At 29.1% G+C, this 25,762-nt stretch overlaps 2 protein-coding genes across 2 annotated transcripts; both read left to right on the top strand.

Moving 5' to 3' along the window:
- The first annotated feature begins 2,759 nt into the window (after window positions 1-2,759).
- On the top strand, window positions 2,760-11,534 carry LOC114400179 (FAD synthase). Its single transcript, XM_028362498.1, has 17 exons — window positions 2,760-3,108; window positions 3,213-3,323; window positions 4,181-4,226; window positions 4,309-4,466; window positions 4,643-4,760; window positions 6,048-6,130; window positions 7,090-7,149; window positions 7,441-7,689; window positions 8,187-8,283; window positions 8,457-8,507; window positions 8,595-8,675; window positions 9,035-9,106; window positions 9,795-9,857; window positions 10,050-10,202; window positions 10,665-10,722; window positions 10,821-10,873; window positions 10,948-11,534. Exons 2-17 carry the CDS (start codon window positions 3,223-3,225, stop codon window positions 11,023-11,025), a joined length of 1,521 nt encoding a protein of 506 aa, XP_028218299.1. The 5' UTR covers window positions 2,760-3,108; window positions 3,213-3,222; the 3' UTR covers window positions 11,026-11,534.
- A 1,407-nt stretch (window positions 11,535-12,941) lies between these two features.
- On the top strand, window positions 12,942-14,241 carry LOC114399236 (thioredoxin-like 3-3). The gene is made up of 3 exons (XM_028361376.1): window positions 12,942-13,148; window positions 13,263-13,288; window positions 13,884-14,241. Exons 1-3 carry the CDS (start codon window positions 12,996-12,998, stop codon window positions 14,104-14,106), a joined length of 402 nt encoding a protein of 133 aa, XP_028217177.1. The 5' UTR covers window positions 12,942-12,995; the 3' UTR covers window positions 14,107-14,241.
- The last annotated feature ends 11,521 nt before the right edge of the window (window positions 14,242-25,762 follow it).

Raw genomic sequence — 25,762 nt, 5'->3', positions numbered from 1 at the left:
TGTATTTTTGTGTAGCATCTATATTACCTGTTACACGATAGTTACATCATTCTTTTGTTTGACATTTGACATAAACTTATATAATAATAAAATTTGAGAAAATTGAATAATAAAATGGTGAAATTCGCAAAAATTAAACTTCAAAAATAAATTATGCAATAAAACTCTTTTTAGACGAGTGCTTGGTGATTACATTAATTTCATATATACAATGATATTTTTTTAGGGGATACAATGGCATGTATTGATATAAATTTTATAACAAAAATTAATAGTGGTGAATAATCCATGTATTAATATTAAGAATATAAGAATTTTATATCATTATTCAATTACATATTAATATATGATGAGATGATTAAATTTTTTATGGTATAAACTATAACACACATTGGAGATAATCCTAAAGGTTATAAGGTTGTCTCAGTAGTGAAAGGAGAAAAAAAGAAAACAAGTCCTAAGTTTAAATTTTTTCATTAACAAAAATTAATAACTAATATTGTTCAATAAAAAATTTAGAAATAATTATATTCAAATAAGATAAGAATAGTATAGATAACAAATGTCAATTAACATAGCTTCACAATAAAACCTTTAATTAAGGTGTATTAATTTATCCACATGCTCAATGATACTATAATGTCTAAATAATTGATAATTGTCTTTTTTTTCCTTTGGATATACATAAAAATAAAAGAAAGATATAATGTCGACTTAGTAATAAAATAGAAAAAGGAAGAAGAGGTCTCGAGTTCGAATTCTCCACTAAAAAAAATCAACAAATTAACAATTAATATTTATTGATAGAAAAAATATAAAAATTAATCTCTTAACCAAATATCAACAAGATTACCTCTATTGAAGGATGCATATGGTCTAAACAAAAAAATTATTAAAATAAAGGATAAATAATCAAATTTATTCTCGAAAATGAGTAATATCTCATTTGTGTTAATATCTTTCTTATATAATCATTTTCATCTCTTTTCTTATTGTCTTTATATTTTGTTAACAATGCACATCCATCTCTCTCTAGCGTCAATTTACACAACCATCTCTATTAAATCAAATTTAAAATTTTATATTTTTTTATTTTAAAATTCATTTTCATTTTGTTATTTCTTGATTTTAAAACTCATTTTTATTTTAAAATTGGTTATTTTTTAATGTGTTCATGTACCATCATGGTAACATGATTGTCCATTTTAAAAATTCTCCTAAATCAAATTTTTAAACAACTAATTCTTTTTAATCTCTAACTTCATTGTATTTTTTTAAATCTATCAACTAATAATAAACGAATTTTTAAAATTTGTTATTTTTTAATTTAAAACTCATTTTATAGATATATTTGTGAATTTTAAAACTACCCATTTTTGTTTATTTGTATTTTTTATAGAAATAATTTTTGTTAAACTGCTCATTTAAAAAAAAATAAGAATTAATTTAATTTTAGATATTTGTTTGTTTTAAAACTGGTTTTGATTTTATATTTGCCTACCAGAAAATTTCTCATAGTGCTTGATTACTAACATTTATTAGGGATTATTTTAATTTATTTTTTTGTTGGTTTATATAGTTTGTAGTTTTTTTAATACTTTGGTTTTCTTTTGCATATCAAAGAAAAAGATCATGTCATGTGTTATGTCATATAGATTCTGATAATGCTAGAATAAAGACCCGTTGAATTATAAATGTGGAAACAATTGATGGAAAAGTTTTACAATTAGGAAAAGAAAAAAAACATAAAGGATAAATAAGATAAAAGAATTGGTTGTTGATTTGGATTACTTATGTTATTTAAATTGCTACATTAATATATGTTATCTTATTGTATTTGAATTTGAATTGCAATGTTATCTTTGCCATTTTGGGATGATACATCTAAGCATATGAGAAAAAACATGTCTCTAAATTAGAAAGAAACATAATAAGGATCAATAGTCAATAAATGTTATACAATATATCCCGCAAACTTATAAAAAAATGATAGTTAAAATATGGATTGAATAGGGAAAATCATAAAAGCACCTCAGAATCAAATATTCTTCTTTAAAACATTAATCATGTTCAAATCCATCTAAGGGTTTCATGTGTCCTAAACCAATTTAGTAATTTATGCTATTTTGTTAAAAGTATGTGAAAAAAATGATGTTTTTAAATATAAAAAGAAAAAGAAGTATAAAAAATTAAATAATAAAATAAAGGAAAAATTAACAATAGAGAAACAATTTTTGAAAATTGATATAAGACATTTGTGATAGAATTTATTGAGTTAGAAAAAATATATACATATAATTATATAATTTATTTACAATTTTATTATAAATAATGATAAATAGTAGAAGCATAAAAATATATTTATTTCATTCGTATTTATAACATCCAAGTTCACATTGCAATTTAGTAATTAATTTTTAATAATTTATTTTATTAAGTAGTTATACTATTATGTAGTTACAATGTATAATAAGAAAAATCATTATAATATACTAAATTTAACACAACAAAAATGTAATAGCATAATAAAAATGTATTAAATTAGAAAAAAACAATTTACCTCAGACCAATATTCACATCTACTAAAATACGATATATATTAATTTTAGTACATTAAAAATGATATAAAATATTAAATTTAGCATAATAGAAATATACACGTACAAGTGTGCGATCCGCTAGTATAAATAAAGCTTTTAGGTGAGAGTAAAAAGAGGAAGAAAATCACCACAAATTTCTTGAAAGTTTGAACAACACAAATAAAACCATTCACAACCAAAACACTTGGGGCATAATTGGGTAATATCTTAGGCTTTTTTCTGCGAAAGAGTGTGACCTTGGATCCGGTTATCTTAAATTTCGGTTGGAGCAGCCACTTCATTTTGGTGCGCTGCGACAACACAACGTAGATAAGACATCATTGTTTTGTTCAGATTCTGCGCGTTATTTCATTCTCACACATAACCACATTCTGCATGTCCAATTCTTGCTCTTAAATATCTCATCTCTCACTTCCATCCAATCCCCTTTTTGAAAACGCCAGAATCATTCATTCAATCACTTCACACACTCACACCTTGCTCCACCCCTTCTCCAATTCGCTACAAGGTACCAATTTGACGACGACCCATGTTTGCTTTTCGTTAAACACAGTTAAATTTGCTATCTTTTCGGAAACCCTTTTGCTCTGATTCTGTTTTTCTTTTGCTCAGGTGTTTCAACATGGAGATCGATAAGGCAATTAGAGAGTGTGACGATCGAAGACTTCAGACCAAGTACAACAACGCTACCTATGTTGTTCAGAGAGCTTTGGCTTTGTATTCGTAAGTTGTTCTTTATCTCCTATGAACCGGGACATACAATTTGTGGGGTTGTTGTCTTAAACCTTTCTATGAGGTGAGTTTGGAGTTCATGTGTGAGGAATTAGATTCATTTGCCCCTTTTCTGTTGGTTAATGTAAATCAGAAGACGAGAAGGGTGTTACGTGCTGTTGACTCGATTTTTATTGTTGCTTTGACTGGAAAGATGAATAGGTGCTCAATGAGGATTTATTGTTGATTTATGTTGGATCTATTTTATGAGTTTATGGGGTGTATTGAATTTCCTTCCTTGATTGTTTTTGTCTCAGGGGCAAGCATTTTTTGAAAAATGTTTGAGTCTGTTATCTTGAAAATATTGCTGGAAATGCGTTATCTGAAATGAGTGACGGTCTGTGACGACTGACGATCTTCCATTTGGTCTAAGTTAGTTGAGAATTTCGATGGTGTTATCTGAAAACTAGAAATAGCTTTTATTTTGATATATGTAATTGTATATAAGTTTATGAAGCAAGGACGATATGCGTTCCATCTGTTGATTTTTTAACCGGGTACCCATTCTAAACAACTTAACAACTCTTACAGCTACATATGAAGACTATTTTGCATCGGATGATGGCTGAATTGGGGATTTGAAATTTGATTGTTTTAGGGACAAGTGCATATGGATCATAGAGTGATGTCCCCATACTTTTTGGTGTCTTTTTGCTACTTCATTTGCTATAAGTCATACCTGTTTTAAATTATGAATGGAGAAAAAACTATGATCTTTTATAAATATTTTATCTTCTCAATGCTGATTGTCCTTGTTAATGTAAGTTGTCTTATTATATCTGCATGTATTAATGTATTTCTTCCTACAGTATTGAGGAGGTTGCCTTCAGTTTCAATGGAGGAAAGGATTCAACGGTAAGTTTTAATGTCTGTAATCTTTTATGACCCATCAAAATCCATGGGCTTGTTAGTGGTGATATTGAGTTTTGGCATGCAGGTTTTGTTGCACATACTCAGGGCTGGCTATTTCTTGCACAAAAAGGGGCAAAATAGTGCAAATGGGGATCTAAAAGATTTTCCAATTCGAACAATATATTTTGAGAGTCCTTGTGCATTCCCAGAAATCAATTCATTTACCTATGATACTGCTGCCACGTGAGTGAAGCTTCTTCCTTTCTACTTTTTAATTTTTTATTTATTTGTCATTGCAGTTTAGATATTATGGAGAGGTGATATTTTCCTCCCTTAATTTGTACCGTTGTTTGTAATTCTTAAACTTGGAGGCTTGTCCTCCTTTAAAGGTGGAGCAACTAATGATTTTTCTTGAGTAGCTATGGGTTGCAAATTGACACCATTAGCTTAGATTTCAAGTCTGGTTTGGAGGCTTTGCTAAAGGAAAAACCGATTCGAGCTATCTTCCTTGGAGTTCGAATTGGAGACCCTACTGCGGTATGTGAAGATTTTACAAACAATATACGGCCATCTTTAAAAAAACTACACACACACATAACTATTCATAGATATATGTTATAAGGAGAAAGCTAAGCTACATACTCATTATTCAATAACTTGCTATCCAGTATCTAGTAAAGATAAAATGGCTTAAACAATGAGAAGAACAATACTTATTATAGTATAAAGTGGCACTTGTCAATGACTCATTATAACTGCTAAACATTCCTAGAATACCTCAGCATTGTCATTAATCTCACTATATATGATCATTAGACGTATTATGCATAATTTATGATGTGCCAATACTACAATTTTGGAACAATTTCAGCATGCATTAAATTTCTCAATTCTAAACGTCAATTTTCCATGCTATTGCATGCTCAAAATCAGTAATTTGCCCATAGAGCAAATTCAACCTAAAGTTAGGTTCCCCAATTTCTGTATAAACTTGCTATTAGTTAATAACCAGAATACTGCTGAAAAGATCACTCTAAGCTGTTGAGGAGAGGATAATTAGGGCCAATATGCAAAATCATCTCTTTGAGAGTGTCAAATGCTTGTGAATATTGAAATTAATCAAGAAGTTTGGTAGTATACATTGTTTTTTATTTGAGGTTCCCTTTATTATTATTTTGTTTTTTTTTTGGGAAAAAAATGTAAATTATATTAAACCCAAAATGATACAATAATAAACGGGGCATACCCCGCAGTTAAAGAAAATCAAAAGTCTCCCTAATACAAGAAGATCTATATCAAGATGCTAAAACAAATGCAACAGGTGCGCTTGTCTATACATAAGAAACTTAATCTTGCTAATAACCTCTATTACGGAAAATTGATAATCTTCAAAAATCAGCTTGTTCCTAGACAGCCAAATGCAGTAGACTGTAATTGCTATAGCCAGACAACGTAATTTTCCTTGAACACCTTTATTATTATTTTGTTAATAATATATCTTTTGACATGTTGGGTCAAACCTGAAGATGTTTTCAAAAGCCTAACACTAACACATATACCTGAAAAAATGGCTCAAATTTCAATTCTATACAATATGAAAAATTGAAAATATGCGTCAAATTACATATCAGAATCTTCATTTAGGCAATTTTCAAACATGTTCATTCAATTTTTTTTTTTGAGAAAAAGTATCAAGTGCATGGCCTTAGTAAAAGCTTAAAATTGTATGCTTTTGTTCTTTAAACCAATATTTGATTACCATGGTTTAATAAAAGCTGGAATATTGACATATTATATTCATACGTGTGTGCTCCTACCTTACAGGTTGGTCAAGAACAATTCTCCCCTAGTTCGCCTGGGTGGCCACCTTTCATGAGGGTGAATCCCATTTTAGATTGGTCATACAGGTTTGATTCTTTTTGCTATGCAGTTTCTTCTTCATGCTTTAAATTAAGTAAAATTAGAACCAGTGCTTATATTTGGTGGTTTTCTTTTAAACTCTTATCTGGATGAGCAAGCAATACAAAGATCTGAAAGAATTGAATTCTCTCTTTAAAGACATTAGTGGTTGATGCCAACTTGTGCGTAAATCTTTTTCATTTTGTAATAAATTTGACACTTAGGAGGTCTTCCGTCACATATTTTTTAGTCTTGGATGATATGTTTCATGTCCCTAAACCATTAGTATTGGAGACAAAAAATTGTGGTTATTAGTTGTGTGAGCAGTGCCGCTAATAGATAGACCTCATTTCCAAATTGATTTATTTTTTTGGCATATTTTTCCCTATATCTAAACTCTTCCCTTTGAAGACAGCCATATCAGTATTTATGGTTATTTCTTGTCCTTAGGTTCTCTTAGATTTTTAACCTTTGGTAATACACAGACTCTCATGTTTGGTTAGCCATTTAAATGAAAAATCAGAAAAAACTAGAAAACCTCAGGTAAAAGGTGAGGGGTAGCTTGTTAATAGCAAAAAAATCTTTGAAAATAGGAAACAAATTGAAAACAAAGTGACAATTTTGTAATTAAAAAGTGAAAACAGAAAATAAAAACAGTAAACAAAAACACAGGAAGTGGGCCCTTATTTTCTTGATATATTCCAATGGTTGTTGTTATAACTTGAAATATAATTTTCTTTTTGTAGTAATCATAATTTTTCAAAGGTTAATTTTCTTAGCAAGTAGCCAAATAACTCGGAAATTATTTGGTTTCCTTCCCTCAATTTGCATGTTTACTTGAGAGCACCATCACTTGGAAAATAGTGCTTGTTATTTTCCATGATTATTTATGTTGATGCTTTTGGAATGTCATAAACTCATAATGTCAATTGCTTCATTTACTTATGGTGGTTATATTTCTATACAGAGATGTGTGGGCCTTCCTTTTAACTTGCAAGGTGAACTATTGCAGCCTTTATGATCAAGGGTAATACTCAATATATATGCTGAAATTTATTGTTGGATTTTATTATCTCTGCCTGCCATATTTTCCTTTTTTGTTTAACATTTCGCCCCAGAATGGGGACAATGGGAAAAAAATGGATGAAGATCTGATCATCATTTGCGAACTATTTAAAAAGACTTCACTGAATAACCTGACTGATACATTCTATTGCTGAATTTAATAATTGATCCATCATGGTTGACATTAAGTTCTAGATGTTTGTGTTTATTCAGGGAATTTTTGTGTGCAATTATTTCTTTGTTATTTGTGCAGTTATACTTCAATTGGGAGCATATACGACACAGTTCCCAACTCATTATTATGCATTAGCAATTCTTCCAATAAATTCAAACCTGCGTATTTACTTGCTGACGGAAGATTAGAGAGGGCAGGGAGGGCTAAAAGGCCATCTACTTCAACTGGTGGACAACATCCTGCAGAGAGCAATGGCCTGACTAGCCAGGATTCACTTAAAAACAGCATGCTCACAGCATCAATCATTGCTGTGGGAGATGAGATTCTGTAAGTACCTCGATATCATATGGATAGTCGGATTTTGTGGAATACATTGGAAACACTATCTTGTATGAACTTGTATGCCCTGCTTTATATTTTCCATTGGGGGATTTTCACAATTTTATCAGACTATTTACTCAGTTTTCAAGCTTTGGTGTATCAATTTGCAATGGTTTAACCTATTGTTGAATCTCTTGATTGTGTGCTGGATGATTTGTTGCTGTCATGCTCGGCTTCCTATATGTTGACATAGACGCTCTTTCATTAATCTTGAACAAACAATATCCTTTTTTTTATGTGAAGAAACTCAAGAAAGTAAACACCTCAGAAATCAATTTTAATTTTTCTATAATCATTTGAGGAAGAAAAGATTAAATGAAAATAAATTTAAATTTTTAAAAGCTATCATGTCAAGCTGTGTAGTGAACTACTAATTAATTTTTTATGATCCTTTAACTGTATTGGTGATGTTCTCTTTTTCTTTACTCTGTTCCATAGCTCAGGTTTGGCATTGTTGAGGATCAGTTGGGACCTTATTTGTGTAGGAAACTGCATTGCATTGGTTGGTCTGTGTTTCAACATTCTGTTGTGCACAACAATGTGAGTTCTTTTCTGCAGAAGTCCTACGTATGTTTATATGAACTGTTCCGCTTTGCAGACATCAACACTTGAAGGTGTTATTATGAGTTTGTTGATAATGACCCACGTGAAACTCTAATTTAGGCATTCTTCAACTAATATTATAATTTCATGGTTTGTGACTTCTGTACCAGATAGATTCTGTGGCCGAAGAAGTTGAGAGACAAAAATCTAAAAGTGATATGGTAAGATACACACGCTTAGAGTCTATGCATGAATTTCTTGATGATAAAGTGATGGTTCAGGATATTTACCTGGCCTACGTTTTGTAGGTATTTATATATGGAGGTGTAGGTCCACTGCATTCAGATGTTAGCATAGCAGGCATTGCAAAAGCTTTTGGTGTTCGTTTGGTGCGTTACTTCAATTGCTGTATTTTTAAATTTGAGGCTACTATAATCATTCCCTAATATGCTCTGTTCATCCATATCTATTAGAGTAGTTAGTCTCTACAAGTGTAGTTAATACTTCTGTTGTTGGAAGTAGTTAACTGCCCAACATAATGCTGTTAACAGCATTCGGTTATGGTGCTGTTAGTTCTCTTAAATAGGGATAGCTTAACTCTATATATATTTTAATTGTCCTAAGTTCATTGTATCTGAAAATTAGAACACAATCAGTTCAGATTGCATCTCAATTTCTCCGTTTTCTCAGCTTTCTTTCACTTTTTCTCATCTTCCTGGAATCTCTATATCATTATCATTTGATGTAGGCTCCAGATGAAGAATTTGAAGAATATCTCAGGCATATTATTGGTGATCAATGTACTGGTGACCGGAATGAGGTAATTTACTTTAGAAAATCTAAGTTGTTTTGGGAACTTTGGATGTTTCTCCTAAGACATTTTGGGTGTGAGACTAATCTTCATTTTGGATACCAAGGCTTTCACTCCCCACAAGTGCTTTTATACTGGCTCAAATGCAATATTGTGCAGGACCCTCAACCACTGTTTATTTATCATTTACCAAAAAAGCCAATTATCTATCTTAAGGTTTTAATTATAATTCATCATGTTGTGGTTCAATAAAACACTTATTTGATTTCAATTGTCTAATAAATGGGAGGAGAAGGTGAGAAACATAGCGTGTTTTTTAATATGGTTGCACCATGACTTGTGAATATAATTTTCATGCTCATACAAATGCCAAGATCATTAACTTTTTAGCAAGGTCCAATCCTTAACATTGCCACAGCCTAAAACAAGTCTCTCAGAGCTGTTCATATTTTCAGGAAAGTTTTTTAAAATACTGATCGTTATATTTGTTGGGGGGGGGGAGCAATGAGAAACACACTAATAGGATTGTATAGCCATATATATTTCAATTGCAATATTTCTTCCTTGTGTCTGCCATAAGACATCACAATCCTGCTTTCTCAGACTTGGCTTGCATTGCACACAACATACCTATGTCATAACATTTTGTAGTATGTAGTTCATTAATATTGATCTTTCCTTGCCTTTCACCTTTCAGATGGCTCAATTGCCTGAGGGCATAACTGAATTATGGCATCATGACAAATTGTCTGTGCCCTTGGTATGTATTCAGAAGTTCATTAACGAAAATTGTTTCCTTGTATGTCATTCACCAGAAATTCACTTTCACATTAAGGAGAAACTGGGAAAAATTTTCTACTTTTATTTGTTGTGACCAACTCCTAATAATATAATGAAAACGTTGAAGCAAGACTGGCTTTAACTGTTTGAGATTATTACTGTTTTTTGGCAGATCAAGTGTGAAAATGTAATAATTCTTAGTGCAACAAATGTTCCAGAGCTGGAAAAGCAGTGGGACTGTTGGATTGAATTAGCAAAATCTAGTGATCTACTAGCATTGCTGGAACCATATGTATCAAAGGACGTGACAACTAATCTGTCAGATGTATGTACAACTTTCATATATCATGATACATCTGGCATGATTTCATTCACATCTGGCATGATTTCATTCCCTGTGCTTTGAGATTATTTGGAATTTTGTTTTCTTTCAATGTATGTTGGACACAATACTTCCTTTGTTTAAATTTTACTTGTAACACGTGTTCTGAAGGCTTTATCTATATGGTGAGACTCATCATTATGTGCCCCATCCTTTTATTATTTTTTTATCACTGCTGATTGGTGTATGTAAATTCTAGTACACAGCATTTGATTTTGCTGGCATGTAATAAAAATGATCAGAGGTGCAATTGATGTGTACTCAAATATCTTCGGTGAAATAATTAAATAGACAATTTATTCTGATGAGAGTATGTAGCATCCATATACCGTGTTTTCCTTGTTTCTCTGTAATTTTTCTTCCCCGGAGCTCATCTGATTTTACTTTGGGACATCTAAACTGCAGGTTGAAATTGCTCAACCTCTATCAAAGCTTTGCCTTGAATTTCCAGACCTTTATATTGGTATGAAGTTTATGAGTTGTTGTGATGTTTACCAGTATGTTACTTGCTATCTGATTCGATCTATATTTTTAATTGTATTTCTTCTTTGTAACATCTAGGTTGTTACCGCAAAGCCAGATATGGATCTCTTATAGTAAGCTTCAAAGGAAAGGTACAATGAAGCTTCCCTATTTTAGTCTTTGTTTTAAGAAAAATAAGTTTGCCTAAATTCTAATTTTGTTGCAGGACCTAACACGCATTGAATCAGCTATAAAAGCATTACACAAGAAGTTTCAACCCAGTGCTTTCGTTGAGATGAACTAGGATGATGTTCTAAATGCTATGGTCCATTTCTTTTGGATGCCAACAGAATGAAAACCTTTCATGGCTGGGATCATATCATTCTCATATTATCTACAAATATAAGATGCATTGGGATAAAGATGGAGAGGGCAGAAAACAAGGTGCTGCTGTGTTGCTAGAAGAAAGAACAATGGTACAAGGAGGTGACTGAATCTTCAATTCTATTGCCACAGCACTTTTAACTGCTTCATGGGGGCATGGACAACCTATAGATTATTATAGAATTATTATTGAATTATCTCAACTTACATCACCACTTTACAAGTATATACTATACAGGTTTTTTCATTGAAAATCCATCATTTAAAACTTTATTTAGCAGGGCGAACTGCATCATCAGCTTTGGCTGCTATATATCCGATTTTGTTGATTAAAATATTGCTTTATAGTTAGCAAGAAGTAGGCCATCTGGTGTATGAACCATTTTACTGATTATTTTAACCATTCAACACTGAGGCATAATTTGGCCAGTGCAATAACGTAGTTATAGGGAAAACCATACCCCTTCTCGTTTTAACTTTTATTTTTGTGGGAGTGAACACCTCTTACAATTACATCTGATTGATTCTTAGTTTTTGTCAACGGAACTCTATTTTTCATACAAGATTAATGAATGATTTCTCAATGGATGAAATACAAGACACTTTTATTGAAAACAAGATTTTTTCCCCTCGGCTGAAATTCAGATTGCATACAATATATAGAAATGTTTGATCCATTGAGAATATATACTAGACACTTTTAAGTTTTAGGGGAATCAATTCTAGTGTTAATAAACAGTTAAAATCTAAATAATTTGATATAAAAAACGGAATTCATATCCTCTCACTGTCAAGGAACATAATATGATGTAGAATTTATTTGGTGCTATTTATAAGAAATAAGTTTTTACAATTAATTATATTTTATTTCTTAAAATAATCATTACAATATATTAATCAATTATATTTAATTGAAATGCATAGTTTAGTATTCTTTTTTGGTAAATGATGCATTTAGTTTTCGCTAATAAGTCATGAAAATTCATGTATTTTCAGTTAACCATATATTATCATATCATTAAAATCTACTAAATTTTATAATTATTATTTAAATTTCATATTTATAAAATTAATTAATAGTGTAATCTTTTTTAGGCAAAGGATATATCAAAATTAACCTCTAATCACATTCTACAATTTTTTTTAAGTAATATATTCACTTTGTTGAAAGTGATGAGACTAACCTATTATAAAAATTAATATGAATTAAGTTTTGTTTCTTCCAACAAAATCTTTTCTATACACACAAGAATCAAACCCTTGTGCCAATCATCTAACAACTCTTGGATCTTGTAGGTACATTTTAGAATTTATTGACAGATGATTATTTACTATTTATAATAAATTTTAAATATGATTTTAGTCATTTAAATTTAGGTAATTGTTTTATAGTCCTTCAAAAAAGAAATCATTTTATTAGTCTCTCAAATTTTTAAAAAGTTACTCTTAGTTTCTTTGGTCGTTGTGATGATTTGTTATTGTTAAAAATATTTTTTTAATTTAATTTCTTTAAAAATAATTTGTGACCATTTAAAAAACAGTTATAATATATAAAAATTACAACAATTTTATATCTAGTTTTTTTTGTATTCTTTAAAACCAACAGAATTGCTAAAAAATGATCACCAAATCATACAATTCAAATATTTTGACGGTTTAAAATTGTTAGAAATTATTTTTAAAAAATAAAAATAAATTTTAACGGTTAAAAATCATTACAAGTTGTGAAACTACAAACAAAGAGGAACTAAAGTATTTTTTTTAAAATTTGAAAAATTAATAAAAATAAATTATTTTTTATGAACCAAAAAAATAATTATTCAAGCGGCTGAGGGGTAGGGCAATGATAGTCAAATAGAGGCTGAGTTCTGATAAGAAAAAGAAACGACAATGGAGGGAAGCAACGAGCAAGATAAGGCAAAGAAAGGGTTAGAAGGCACTGCCATAGATTTACCTACTAACCGCCGTGTCAACCTGAAAAGCGCTACCAGCGACGACGACTTCACCAACATTCTTGCACACATCAAATCCTCCAAAACCCCCGTAAGTCCAACAACTTCATTGCAAATAAACTTTTTTTTTTTCCTATTGCTTTGTATGCGTTCTTACATGATATATGTATTTCATTCTTATGTTCGGTCACAAAATTGTTTGCAGGCTGTCATCAAATATGGCGCTCCTTGGTATGCTACCACTTCTCCCTAGTAATGCGTCGGTTCTAATTGTTTTGCACACCAGGTCTTTGATGTTGGATCTATTTGAATCAGTGGAAATTCCAAACTGTGTAGTTCTCTTTCTGGTTGAGATTTTGTTTACATGATGTTTGGAAGTTTATTTTGTTTGAATTTGGAGGAATGGAAAACATGATATATAGCATAGGGGATGATTGAAAATCAACATGGTATGGAATGGTTGACACATAGTTATATCTTTTAAGCACGAAATGATATTTATTGGGAAAAGTTAACCCCTTAAATGAATTTTTGTTCCTTGAGAAATTAGTCTTTTAAGTGTCAAGAAATTATTAGCTAGTCTAAAACTATCATGGTTCACTCTAATCTTTAAATGACACATAATTGAATGTTATTGTGTATTCCTCATAAACTGAAAATTTTGATGATGAAAAAAATTACTGTCTTTCGTCCAAAGGAAGTGAAAGTGTCAATTAGAGTTGTAATGTGTGAATTATAAGTCTATAACAATGCATTCAACACCATAATTTTTTTTTTTTGAAAAAAAAAAGAATACATTGTTGACTTTTGTTTCTTGGTTTTTCAGGTGTCCCGTTTGTATCCAAATTCTCCCAGCATTCTGTAGACTGAGCAATAATTTTCCAAAGCTTACCTTTGTATACACAGACATCGATGAATGCCCAGAAACAACTCAACACATTCGGTACACTCCCACCTTCCAATTTTACCGGAATGGTGAAAAGGTAGATGAGATGTATGGTGCTGGTGGGGAAGAGAGGCTCCATGATCGTCTGTGGTTGCACTCTTAAGTCCATGTAAGAGAAACATTATGTTTGCAATTTCTCTATGTAAGTAGCATAGTCAATCATGAACAATTTCGTGAATGGTAGTACAAAACCTAATTATTCCATGTCTCTATAAGAAATTGTCTTTTATGTGGTAAACAACTTCATAAATTGATCCCCTCAAAAAAATCAAGTCGAGAACATCCTAAGTTTACACCAATGTGCAAGGAATGGTCGCAATACAAAATTAAATTTAAATTGAAGCGATAAAACCAGAGAGGTATCTAATGTTGCATGCTCTCCTATTGTGCTAATGTCTACTCCCTTTTCTCATTCAAGCTGTGAAATGTATCTTCAATAAGAGATGTACGCAAAATCCGAAAGATGGCTACGATGATAATCACCTGTAACAATGAACAACATAATGGGTGGCTAACTCAAGCGTTAGGCTTGAGGATCTTGATGGTCTCCCAAGTGAAATCAGGATCGTCACGTCCAAAATGTCCATAAGCAGCAGTTTTCTGGAACCTGAAGTTGCCTCCTCTCATGAGATCAAGATTGATGGCAATCATTCCTGGCCTGAAGTCAAAATTTTCCTTCATCAGAGCCAAGATGTCCTTGTCTGGAATCTCCAATTGCATAAGAAACCTGCACAATGCAACGCCGTGCAAGCCCTGAAGCTACCACGCTCTTGGCTGCTTGCCTAACTATTTTTGCACCACTTCTATCAACCTTGGTACAAACAAGAGTACTATGCCATTACATCAATCAACAAGAGTACTATGCCATCACAATTAAGGAATCCGCGAGTGCTGCACAAACAAGAGTACTGTGCCATCACATCAATCAACAGATCCAATTAAGTCCACAACGATAATTATTTTGCATACATTGAATATTATATATTTTTAAGACTACTAATTAATGAAAATAGAACAAGCATAGGTTTATAACAATTAATATTAAGCGCTAGATCTAAGCCAGGAAGCAAATTAACAAATTCTAAGAGGCAGGCATTGATCCAAGATCTGATAACTAAGAATGCTAAAAGCATCAATCGTAGAAAACTGAATTTTTATGAGCTACTAAGTAGAGTTTGGTATGACATTGATAAAATTGATTTTGAAGTGATATAGTTTATGTTTGAATGTTTTATTATAAAATCAAGTTAAAATTAAAATTTAGTACAAAATTTTAGATTTAAGGTAAAAGTTATTCAAAGTTAATTCAATTTAAAATCAATTTTGAATATAAAATTAATTTTGAATTTTTCTTTAACGTGAAATTAAATATGTAAAAATATATCCAAAAGTAATTTTGAACTCAGAGTTAATTTTCCAAAAGCCAAATCAAACACGCATTAAGTGAATTGTATGATGTGAAAGTAAAAGAAACACATACCAAGGATGCTTGCTGCTTTGTGCGAGGAAGATGGACAATGACAAACCGAAAACGTGAAGAAAACAGAGAGCAAGAAAAAACAGAGCTAGTGTAACCTATATATAGAAACTATATGAATGACTCGCTCACATTTCTCTCCTACTTTTTACTTATAAAATTACTTTTTCTTTTAGGTTGTTACGTAATGTTAAGTAACTTTTTATTTTGTATAAAAAACGATCAAAATTTATTCATAGCATTTCTATATAAACTAGAGCAATACCTGAGTTATGCACAGACAATTGGAAGAAAAAAAAAATTAAAATAGTAAAGTGTGGACACATGTAAGAGAGAGAAAAGTGCAAAGCAATAAAACATTATAAAAAAATTATGTATCAACACAAGCAAATTGGAGTTGATTTTTGAATACTCCTTCAGTAAGCCTGTTTGTTTTATTCTAATAATAATTTCTTATACCGTACATATATTCTAATATAAAATTTGCATTGAGATTAATTTTAGGAGAAAAGAAAACTATGCACATGTAAAATGAATAATTCATAAGTTAATCCTCTAAATAAAAAAAATATAAATCCTTCAAACATAAAACAGTGTCACAATCATAAAAATGTTATTATAATAAATTGCACAGTAACAAAAAAAAAGAAGATTACAAAACAATCCAAGCGACACATATCACCTCTACTTAAATTGTATTCAGTTAATGAGTTATGTAGGTTGAATCATATAACCCAATCAATCTATTTTGAGAAGTTAAATACACAAAATTCTTATTTTAGTAGTGATGGTCTCTATATCCAGACAAAATTAGTTTCTAATATCCAGTAGAAACTCTTAACAGACAATCTCGTCATATTTGCCTCCCAAGTTGCCATTTAACTATATTAGAACCAGAAGGAATAGAGATCAGGGCATATGTGACATGCCACAATTTGTATCATATATTCATTCATACATAAAGCTGCAACAGCAAAGTGAGCTGGCCTTCGGTACCACATAACAAGTTGCACCGAAAAATCATAAATACTAAATAGTGTATATATGTATATATAGTGCGATTAGAATCTCGAAAAACACTGCCGTTTAACTTTGCAAATATTCATTGTACTTTATTTTCATGTCCTATAATCCCATCTCTGTCCTCAGATGTGAAAGTAAAATTTCTTGTATTATGAATTATAGCCTGCTAGAATTCATGGTTCAAAGAAAAGAAAATAAAGAAAAATGATAAAGCTAAAAAGTAGCTATACTCAAATGAGATAAATCACTTTACAAGGAGTACACTATGGTTTATATATAGCCAATTTCAACAGCACTAATATCCTATATCTCTAATACTTCCCCCAATTTGTAGACCAGTAAATAGATTTTATTAAGTTTTTAATAAAACTAAAGAAGAGAACTTATCGTGGTCCAGAAAGAATATTCATAACTAAACAATTACTCAAGATAACAAAGCGCTGGGACGTAGTAATTGGTAATTGATGCCTAATTGAAGTCCAAAAACAGCATGAATAAGAAAATGTTTCTAGATTTGTTGATATAAAATATAGTTATAACATTCTTAGTCCGGGGTATAAAACAACACCAATCAACAGAAAATGATACAAGCCCAACACTAGCCCAAAACAATTATACGACAATTCCTCAGAAACAGTAACACAGATACACAACAGTATTTTTGAACTCCATTTCTCTAGACGCACTGCTTGAGAGGTTGATGAAAATAAACATGGCTAAGCCCATGAGTTGAAGATTCAAACCAAAATCTTGGGCTTATCACGGGCTTAGATGGGATGTGCGTCCGTGTAATTTTAAAATCCATAATTTTCTCAAGCTGAAAACGTTAATAGATAAGAGATTAATATTGACTATGTAAATTAAATAAATTATTTGTACCGTATCATTAAATTTGGATCACATCAAATTAATTTTTTATCAATCAATATTTTTTGAATTTAATAGAAAGATCAAAATTACATATTTTATAAAACTGAATGACTAAATGTCTCTATTTTAAAATAAAGAGATCAAATTATAAGAGGATTAAAATCTACATTAACTGAATTATTCAGAGATAATAAATATAAAAGTATTATGTGACATCAATCCATAGAATAAAACATTCTTTATATATATATATATATATATATATATATATATATATTCTGTGATGGTTTTTAATTGTAATTTTTTAATTGCCACAAATCATAAATTTTTTTTAGTGTTTCTCAAACCAAAAAAATAAGATTTTAAAAGGAAAATTCAACTTATTGGCTTAACATTAGTTGATATTCTTTTTAGAGACACAACAATAGTTGATGTTAATAGCATAAAACCGTTTAGTTAGCTTTTGAATTAAACGGGCAAATTAAGACGACTCGTTTAATAAGTCTAATCATAGTACAATTTGTCATCTGAATTGAATATTGAAGCAAAACAAGCAGAGGGTTTTGGTTCTAATCGTTGAATCTCGCTTAATGGTTTTTGGTCCATATGTTGGTGTTTTGGTGTGCGGTACACATGTCGGGGTGTTATGGAATTGTTTACTCTTGGTGTATTAAATTCATGGGTTAGGGGTCTTTTATGCTGTAATGGTTATGCCATCATACTGGAACTGGTTTTACTTTAGGTGATTTATCCTTTTGGGCACCATTGATACACATTTTGTAATTCCGGTTATGCCTTTGATTTTAACACAACTTGTGTTGAAATCAAACCTTTTTTATTTAATAAAATATATTTTGCCTTTAAAAAAAAAATATAGTTCAATTTGTTTGCATGTCGATCGGAACGATAATAAAGGTTTCAATTCTTCGTGAGTCAATGATATAGCAAATCTTGTATCTTCATCATTAGAAGTATATAATCATGAGCTGTTGCACTTTGTCTGCAAGTTAGTGATACGTACAGATCCTCTATAGGTCAATGCATGATAGAGGATCACATATTTCGCAATCACATATAGTTGTTATATATAGGAATCGTGTGTCCATACACCTAAAGTGTTTTAGTGATTAAATAAACTGAGTGATACTTGTTTAAAAAGTGTTTTTTTTTTCTTTTTTGATTTGACAGATGTTTAAAAAGTACTGTTAAACTAATTAAGTAATGTGGTGAAATAAATAATAAATTATGGTTAGTTAATACTACCTCCGGTCCAAATTATTGTTGATTCATGGTCGAGGTCGTTTGGTTGAGCCAAAGTGCAAGGCTTTAAAGCATCATATTACGACTGGTTGATTCATGATCTTGGATGAGAGCTAAAGTGTAAGGCTTTAAAGCATTTGTTGTTTACTCTCGATAAGGTTAGAAGGATTCTACTTAGTACTTAGTATGTATGTGGTGTCATTACTGAGGTTATTTTCTCACACATGCTTGTTTCTTTTGGACACCTTGTGCCATTCAATAATATTTTCCTTTGCTGATTAAAAAAAAATAGTAGTTTTTATTTCAACCAATAAAAGTTGAAGAGAATTAAGTAATATAGAAAGAAAAAAAGTTGGATATATAATTTCTAATTAAAAGAGGACGAAGGTACATGAAATATATATATATATATTATATATATATATATATAATATAATATAAGCCCTAGAATAAAGTATTATTTAGGAACTAACCACTACAAAATTAATAACTTGTTGGTTCAACTAGTATTGAATTCGATTTTTTTACATAAAATTTTGAGTTCGAGGTCAATAAGTTTTGTGATGAAAATTAATCAATTATCAATAATACTATTAATATTTCAAACTAATATGATATAAAAAAACAACTGAACACTACAAACTTGGATTTATTGCTACAGTTATTTTTAGGGTCCAGTCATTGTTACAATTATAAAATATAACTAATAACTAATATTTAACCTCCCTTTTTTTATACCAATGGAGGCACAAGACTTTCTAATCCTTGCTTTGAAGATTGTAATTAATTAAGAACATGGGTTGGTAGGAAAGAGGATGAACAACCATAACGGTAATCAAATTCAACGTAGTTCCAGCGCATTATTCACTACCAGAAAGCAGAAAGCAGAAAGCAGAAAGTGCATTTTATTTTGCTATGTGAAGACTTAATTTGGTTGCCTAACATACCTACGACGACATGATTGAGTCAGGGCCAAGGGGAGGGGCAGATGAAAGGCAAGGAAAAGAAGGCAAAAGACATTTAGTTTTTCTTTTCAAATTTTAGTTTGTATGTTTTTTATTAAATTATAAAAAGGGAGTATAACTTTAAATTTCTTTTGATAATAAATATAATCTTTTAATTTTATTCTAAGGAATTTTGGTTAGCGAAATAATATTTTAAAAAATAATAAAAACTTACGAGTGAAATTAATAGAAACAATGTTGATTTCTTTTTCAAGCGTCCTATATTCAAATAATTTTCTCAAAATAAATTAAACCAATTGAATTAATAAATAAAGGTATCTGTTTTCCCAATCATAATTAATTTATTTTTGAAATAATATTAAACAATAAACTAACATAAAATTATTAAAAATAGAAGATTTTAATTAGCTAAATTACGTAAAAATTTAAATTATCATAAAAATGTTTATCACATGTCCATGAGTGAAACATCTAGGCATACAATACCCAACATATATGGCCTGTGGGTCATTGTAGCTTTATATATTTTTTTTAGATCATCATTGAAGCTACATATTAATTAAACTTTTATGCGCTCAAAAATATTTTAGGTTAAGTTTAAAAAACGGAATCAGACCAATAAACTACTGGTTGTTAAATCGATTTTAATTTTCATCTCTTATTTCTTTCAATTTTATGGATATTTTTTTGGTACATGGAAAAAAGAAAGAAAAACTTAATTTTATGGATTAATTCATGGTAATATATATATATATATATATTCAAATTGACAGGTAATCAATTGTATATTTTTTGTCTGAATCATAAGTATCCTTTATGAAGGTAATTTTGCTCAAGTCTTTTAGGATTATTGACAAACTTTTTCCACAAGTATTTAATGCAATGAAATGACTAGGATCAATTATATGTAACGTGACGAGAATAATTTTTCTTAATACAAAATTATTTTGTAGCTTAAAAAATGAGTTAATAAATATACACAAAATTGCAGTAGCATTTAAGTTTTTTTCTTGGTTGAAATTTGGTTTTTAGTTTTTATCTTAACTTTGATTAATTTGATTCATCAACTTTACAAAAAAAAGTGATTTTTGTCCTTCCTCAAAAAAATATTTGTGAAAAAAGACTGATATCACTTTTTCTCATGGACCAAATTAACCAAAATTAAAATACAAAGATTAATACTAATTTTTCTTTCTTTCTAGAACCATGTATAAAGCCCCGTAGCTTTTTTTCCCACCTCCAAGTCTAATAAGCGCTGGTCCTCAGCAAGAATATTTGTAGAACACACAACATCACAAACAACTTTTGATTTGTCGCTCCTTATCGGATTATTTTAAGTGAAGAATCCAACAAGAACGAGAAAAACACCCAGACTGACTTTGTTTTCATGATGGAATGGAACCTGGCTAACTCGATCAATCAGCCACCTCTCATCGTAGACTTGTGAACCAACTTTCCTTTGCCCTCATGTGATTTGTTCTGATCTCGATTATAATACTTTACTATATATATAAAATGAAAAAACGTAACGTCTATAGCAGTACGGTTCCATTATTTGAAAATAAAAAAAATTTGATAGTATATATATGCATCTAAAACATGCAGCCCAAAATTAAAAGGGATAACTTAATTTCTTTCATTTTGTTATTCACGAAACATTATCCATAGCAACACGACTAGTCCCTTTACAATAGCTTAAGATTAATCATCTAGTCCTTACATATTATAATTGTGAAGTATTAACTGTGTGAAATATATTTATTGATTAATTAAAAAAAACATGTATCACTCTTTTATTGGTTTTATTAATAATTTTGGGAGTGACTAATTTTAGGAGGTTAAAAATCATCACAAAATAAAAAAATTCTCTCACAAATTTGTAAATATCTCTTTCTTAGTTTCATTCTTCTATAATTTTCTTCATCTTCTCTAAATTTAAATAAATATTTCCTTTTTTTTAAATGTTCTATTTAACTGTAATGAACAATATCATCTTATTAACCTTGTCATCATCATTTTCTTCTTTGAATTTTGCTTCCTTCAAACATAACACCTTCACTCTCAAAATCAAATGTCGCTAACAAACTCAACAAAAAACAATTTTTTTTAAATGTTCTATTCGACTACAATGGCCAGTATCACCTTATTAACCTTGTCAGCATCATCATCTTCTTTTTCTTTGAATTTTCCTTCCTTACGAAAATATAACATCTTCACTCTCAAACTCAACGTTACGACGAATATTAATTCCAATGTTCTATCGAAATCAAATGTCGTCGACAAACTCAATAACCTGACTTTCAAATTCACCTCTTTCTCGAATTAGCATGATGGATGGAGAAGATGAAAAAAGTTTAAAAAGAAGGAGGTAAGGGAAGATAGATTTACAAATTTGTGGGTTTTTCCCCCTAGATTTTGTGGCGGTTTTTAAGCACTAAAAATCACTCACTTCTATAGTCATCAATGAAACCAATGAAAGAGTGATACATAGGTTTGGATTTATCTAAATCTACGTCCAGGCCAAAAAATAACAAATTTCAATTTTTCGAAGACAAAAAAAAGACTCAAAATTTTACAGGAACAAATTTCAAACATTTCAATATTTATAGGGACAAAAAACATATTTTAGACTATAATTTAAGTTTTAAAAAAATGTCACGTAAATTCAACTTTGTCTAAGCCTAACTCAAGGCAAAAAAATAACACATTTTAATTTTACGAGGACGAAAGAATATGCCAAAAATTTTACAAAAATAGATTTCAAACTTTTCAATATTTATAAGAAAAAAATATATTCTAACCTTTATTATATATATATATATATATATATATATATATATATATATATATTCTTTCTTTCTTTTTTTTCTCTTTTGGTATCATCTAATAATGAGGTCATTGATAATTTTCCTAAGCACTATCTTACTTTACTTACATTTGGATAAATAGGAGAGAAAAAAAGGAAGAAATAAAGGGGTTGAATTAAAAGCATAAAAAGAGGTTGAATTTTTTTTATCTGAACTTGAAGAATTTAAAGCGAATAGGGTTCACCAACGAAAAGCTTTTTCTGGAGAAAAGTAGAAAATTTTGGACTATTGTCACAGTAAAAAATAGCCTGCTATAGCTACTTCCAAATGAAAGTGGGGTTGCATGAAAGCCACGAACATATCATGCAACGTCACACATACTACTCTTAGCGTAGGTTAAGTTTAATAAAGTTTATTGCTTTAAAATTTAAGATTTAAGTTCAAATTGTTTACCTTATTAATTATTGCCTTAAAAAAATTAACTTTTTTTATATATTTTAATTGTTAAAGTATGATTTTTTCATGTATGATTTAAATTAAAAGTTTGCTTGATTCAGCAAAAAAATAATTAAAAGTTTATTTAAAGATTTATTTTTATTAAGATTTTAAATAATAGAGAATCTTATGTTTTAATAAATTAATAAATATAGTTTCATATACTAATAGATTTAAGTATTTAAATAAGATAATAAAAATATGATATCAAAATCTTATAATAACTAATATTATTTAAAGAGGCCGGCTCTTATTATCAAGGATTTATGTCCATAAGTATGGGATTATACGTAAAAAATGGTTTTATTCTAATTTAATTAGGGATTTTGAATTTAAGTCTAAAAAAATAACCACGTTGAAACTCAATAAATATACCGTCGATCTTTTTGGTAACATAAATATACAGTCGATCTAGTTAATTTTCTCATAAACAATGACAGAAAGACGAAGATTTTCTTGTTATATATATGTGGGACCTGTGAGAGAGTGAATAACATATATAAGATAATTATACAGCCTCTCTCTCCCTGTCTTGTTTTTTCAGTCAGAAAGTAAAGTCATGTGTACATATAGGTTGACAATAATACAAGGCAATAAATGCATTATCTTCCGTAATAATTACCTAAGCAATAACTCATAATATTTACATTAAGTATCCATTAATTTTATTAATGGTTAATCTTCATCCAAAAATTTAATTAATTATTTTTAATAAATTTTTTCTTTCAACTATATTTTTTAATTCACAACTCAAATCTAAAACTTTCTTTACATACCTATATGCTATTAATTTTCTCCAATTAGCTTGTTTCTTATTAATTTTTAAACTTTAGGCAGATTTAATCTATTTTCATTGTTAGTATAATAAGCCTATACCATGCCTGATATTAGATTATTTATAAATAATCACTCTTATGTACTTATAAATTATTTTGGATTTGTGATAATTATTTTATTATTTTGTTAAGTCAGCATATTAACCTTTCAAATTTAGTTATGGCCTAACTAATAACACTAATAAAATATTACCTCTGATTTTTATTATAAGGTATAATTTAGAAAGAATTAATGATCCTTTTTATAAGATATTTTAAAATTTCTATGAAAGATTTTTTTATTAGTTTTTTATTTAATATTCTAAATATTTATGTTTTTTTATTGTTAGTGGTACATAAAAATCTTGGACTTTAATGTTTTCATATTACCCATATCAAATTAATAATTATTAATAAGGGTATAGTTGATACAATAGTAATATTTTTTAAAAAAAAATTCAACAAAAAATTAATTAAATTAGTTATTTTTATTGATGTCCAAAGTGGCTTATTATAAGGATCAACATGAGTAATAATGTATTGTGAATGTTAGATCAACAATAACTTTTCCAATTTAATATACATGTTTTTTTTATAGTGTTTTCCCTTCAATATTAGTAATTTCCTGAATAATATTGAAGTTCACAAACTATTACTACCTATCAAATTAAATAGTACTTACCTCTCGTTATTAATATTAGACACTATTTTAAAAAATTAATGGTCCTTTTTTACTATAAGGCATTTTATAATTCTTATATAATATTTTTTTATTAGTTTCCTTGTTAAATACTCTACGTATATTTTTTATTGGTAACGATGCATAATATTTTTAAACTTTAATGTTTTATATCACTCATAATAAATTAATGATTATTAATAAAGATAAAATTATATAATACATTAGTAACATTTAAAAAAAATAAAAATAACTATTTTTTATTGATAGTGTGATTATGTTCCAAATATCTCATATCAAAGACCAGATGGAGTATAATTAAGGGTGATGAGTTCAAATCTCATTTACCGAAAATAATAATAATTGTTATGCACAGTACTAGTATTACCCAGTCAAACTGAAGTTAATGTATGTTGAAAGTCCAGAAAATTTTGATTTTTCGAAATTAAAAACTTCAAGTTGTGAAAGACTTCTACAACACAACAAGCTGGGACATTAATAGCAGATATCGATGGTATATACATTGACAAGTTTATCGCTTTGGATTGGTCCATAGTGAAAATTCTCCTTTACGATTATGCCATTGTCAAGAGACTTAATTAAAAACTTGCTAAGTTATTGAAAGGATCAATAACACCACAATATATATATATATATATATATATATATATATATAATTTTTTTTAAAGGATAAACTTTTGCAACATTCGAATAATTAAATATTGATATCTATTTTATTTTCAACTAAATGAAAAAAAACCCTGCATACTAGTTGTTTCGGTCATCGTTGATTTCGTAAAAATAAAAGTAAATTTATGCGATCAAATGTAATTTATTTCAACATTTTATAACTTGTAAAATAATTCTAAGCGATTGATTTTTTATTTATTAAATTCATTCACATGACAAGAAGTTTAATTTTCTTTAAAAATTCAATTTAAATAAAATGAATAAGTTTTGGAAAAATTTTTGCTGGTTCTTTTAACTTAATTTAAATTAGTTAGAATTTAAAATGACTTTTATTAGCAAAGTTCTAATATAATGCGCAATTAATAATTTTTAGATTAGAAGTAAGTTTTAAGATAAAAAATTATAATATTATCAAATAATTTTAACTAATTTTTATTTATCTTTTAAGATGTAATAAAAAAAATACATTTTAAGATATAAAAAAAGCCCAAATACTATCTACGACTTTCTTTCTTTTCACAGGTTTTGAATCCTAAAAGTTAAAACACTTCAAAAGATAAATTTAAAATAAATTATAACAATTTCAATAAATTAATTTTGGTTTATGCATAAACAAATGCTCGATCGGTCCAAACTCCAAAGAATATCAATGATATATAACCTCCACATGTTTATATA

The sequence above is a fragment of the Glycine soja genome, chromosome 19, assembly GCF_004193775.1.
Source record: "Glycine soja cultivar W05 chromosome 19, ASM419377v2, whole genome shotgun sequence".
Lineage (NCBI taxonomy): Eukaryota > Viridiplantae > Streptophyta > Magnoliopsida > Fabales > Fabaceae > Glycine > Glycine soja.
This window is presented reverse-complemented; position numbering and strand designations above follow the sequence as displayed.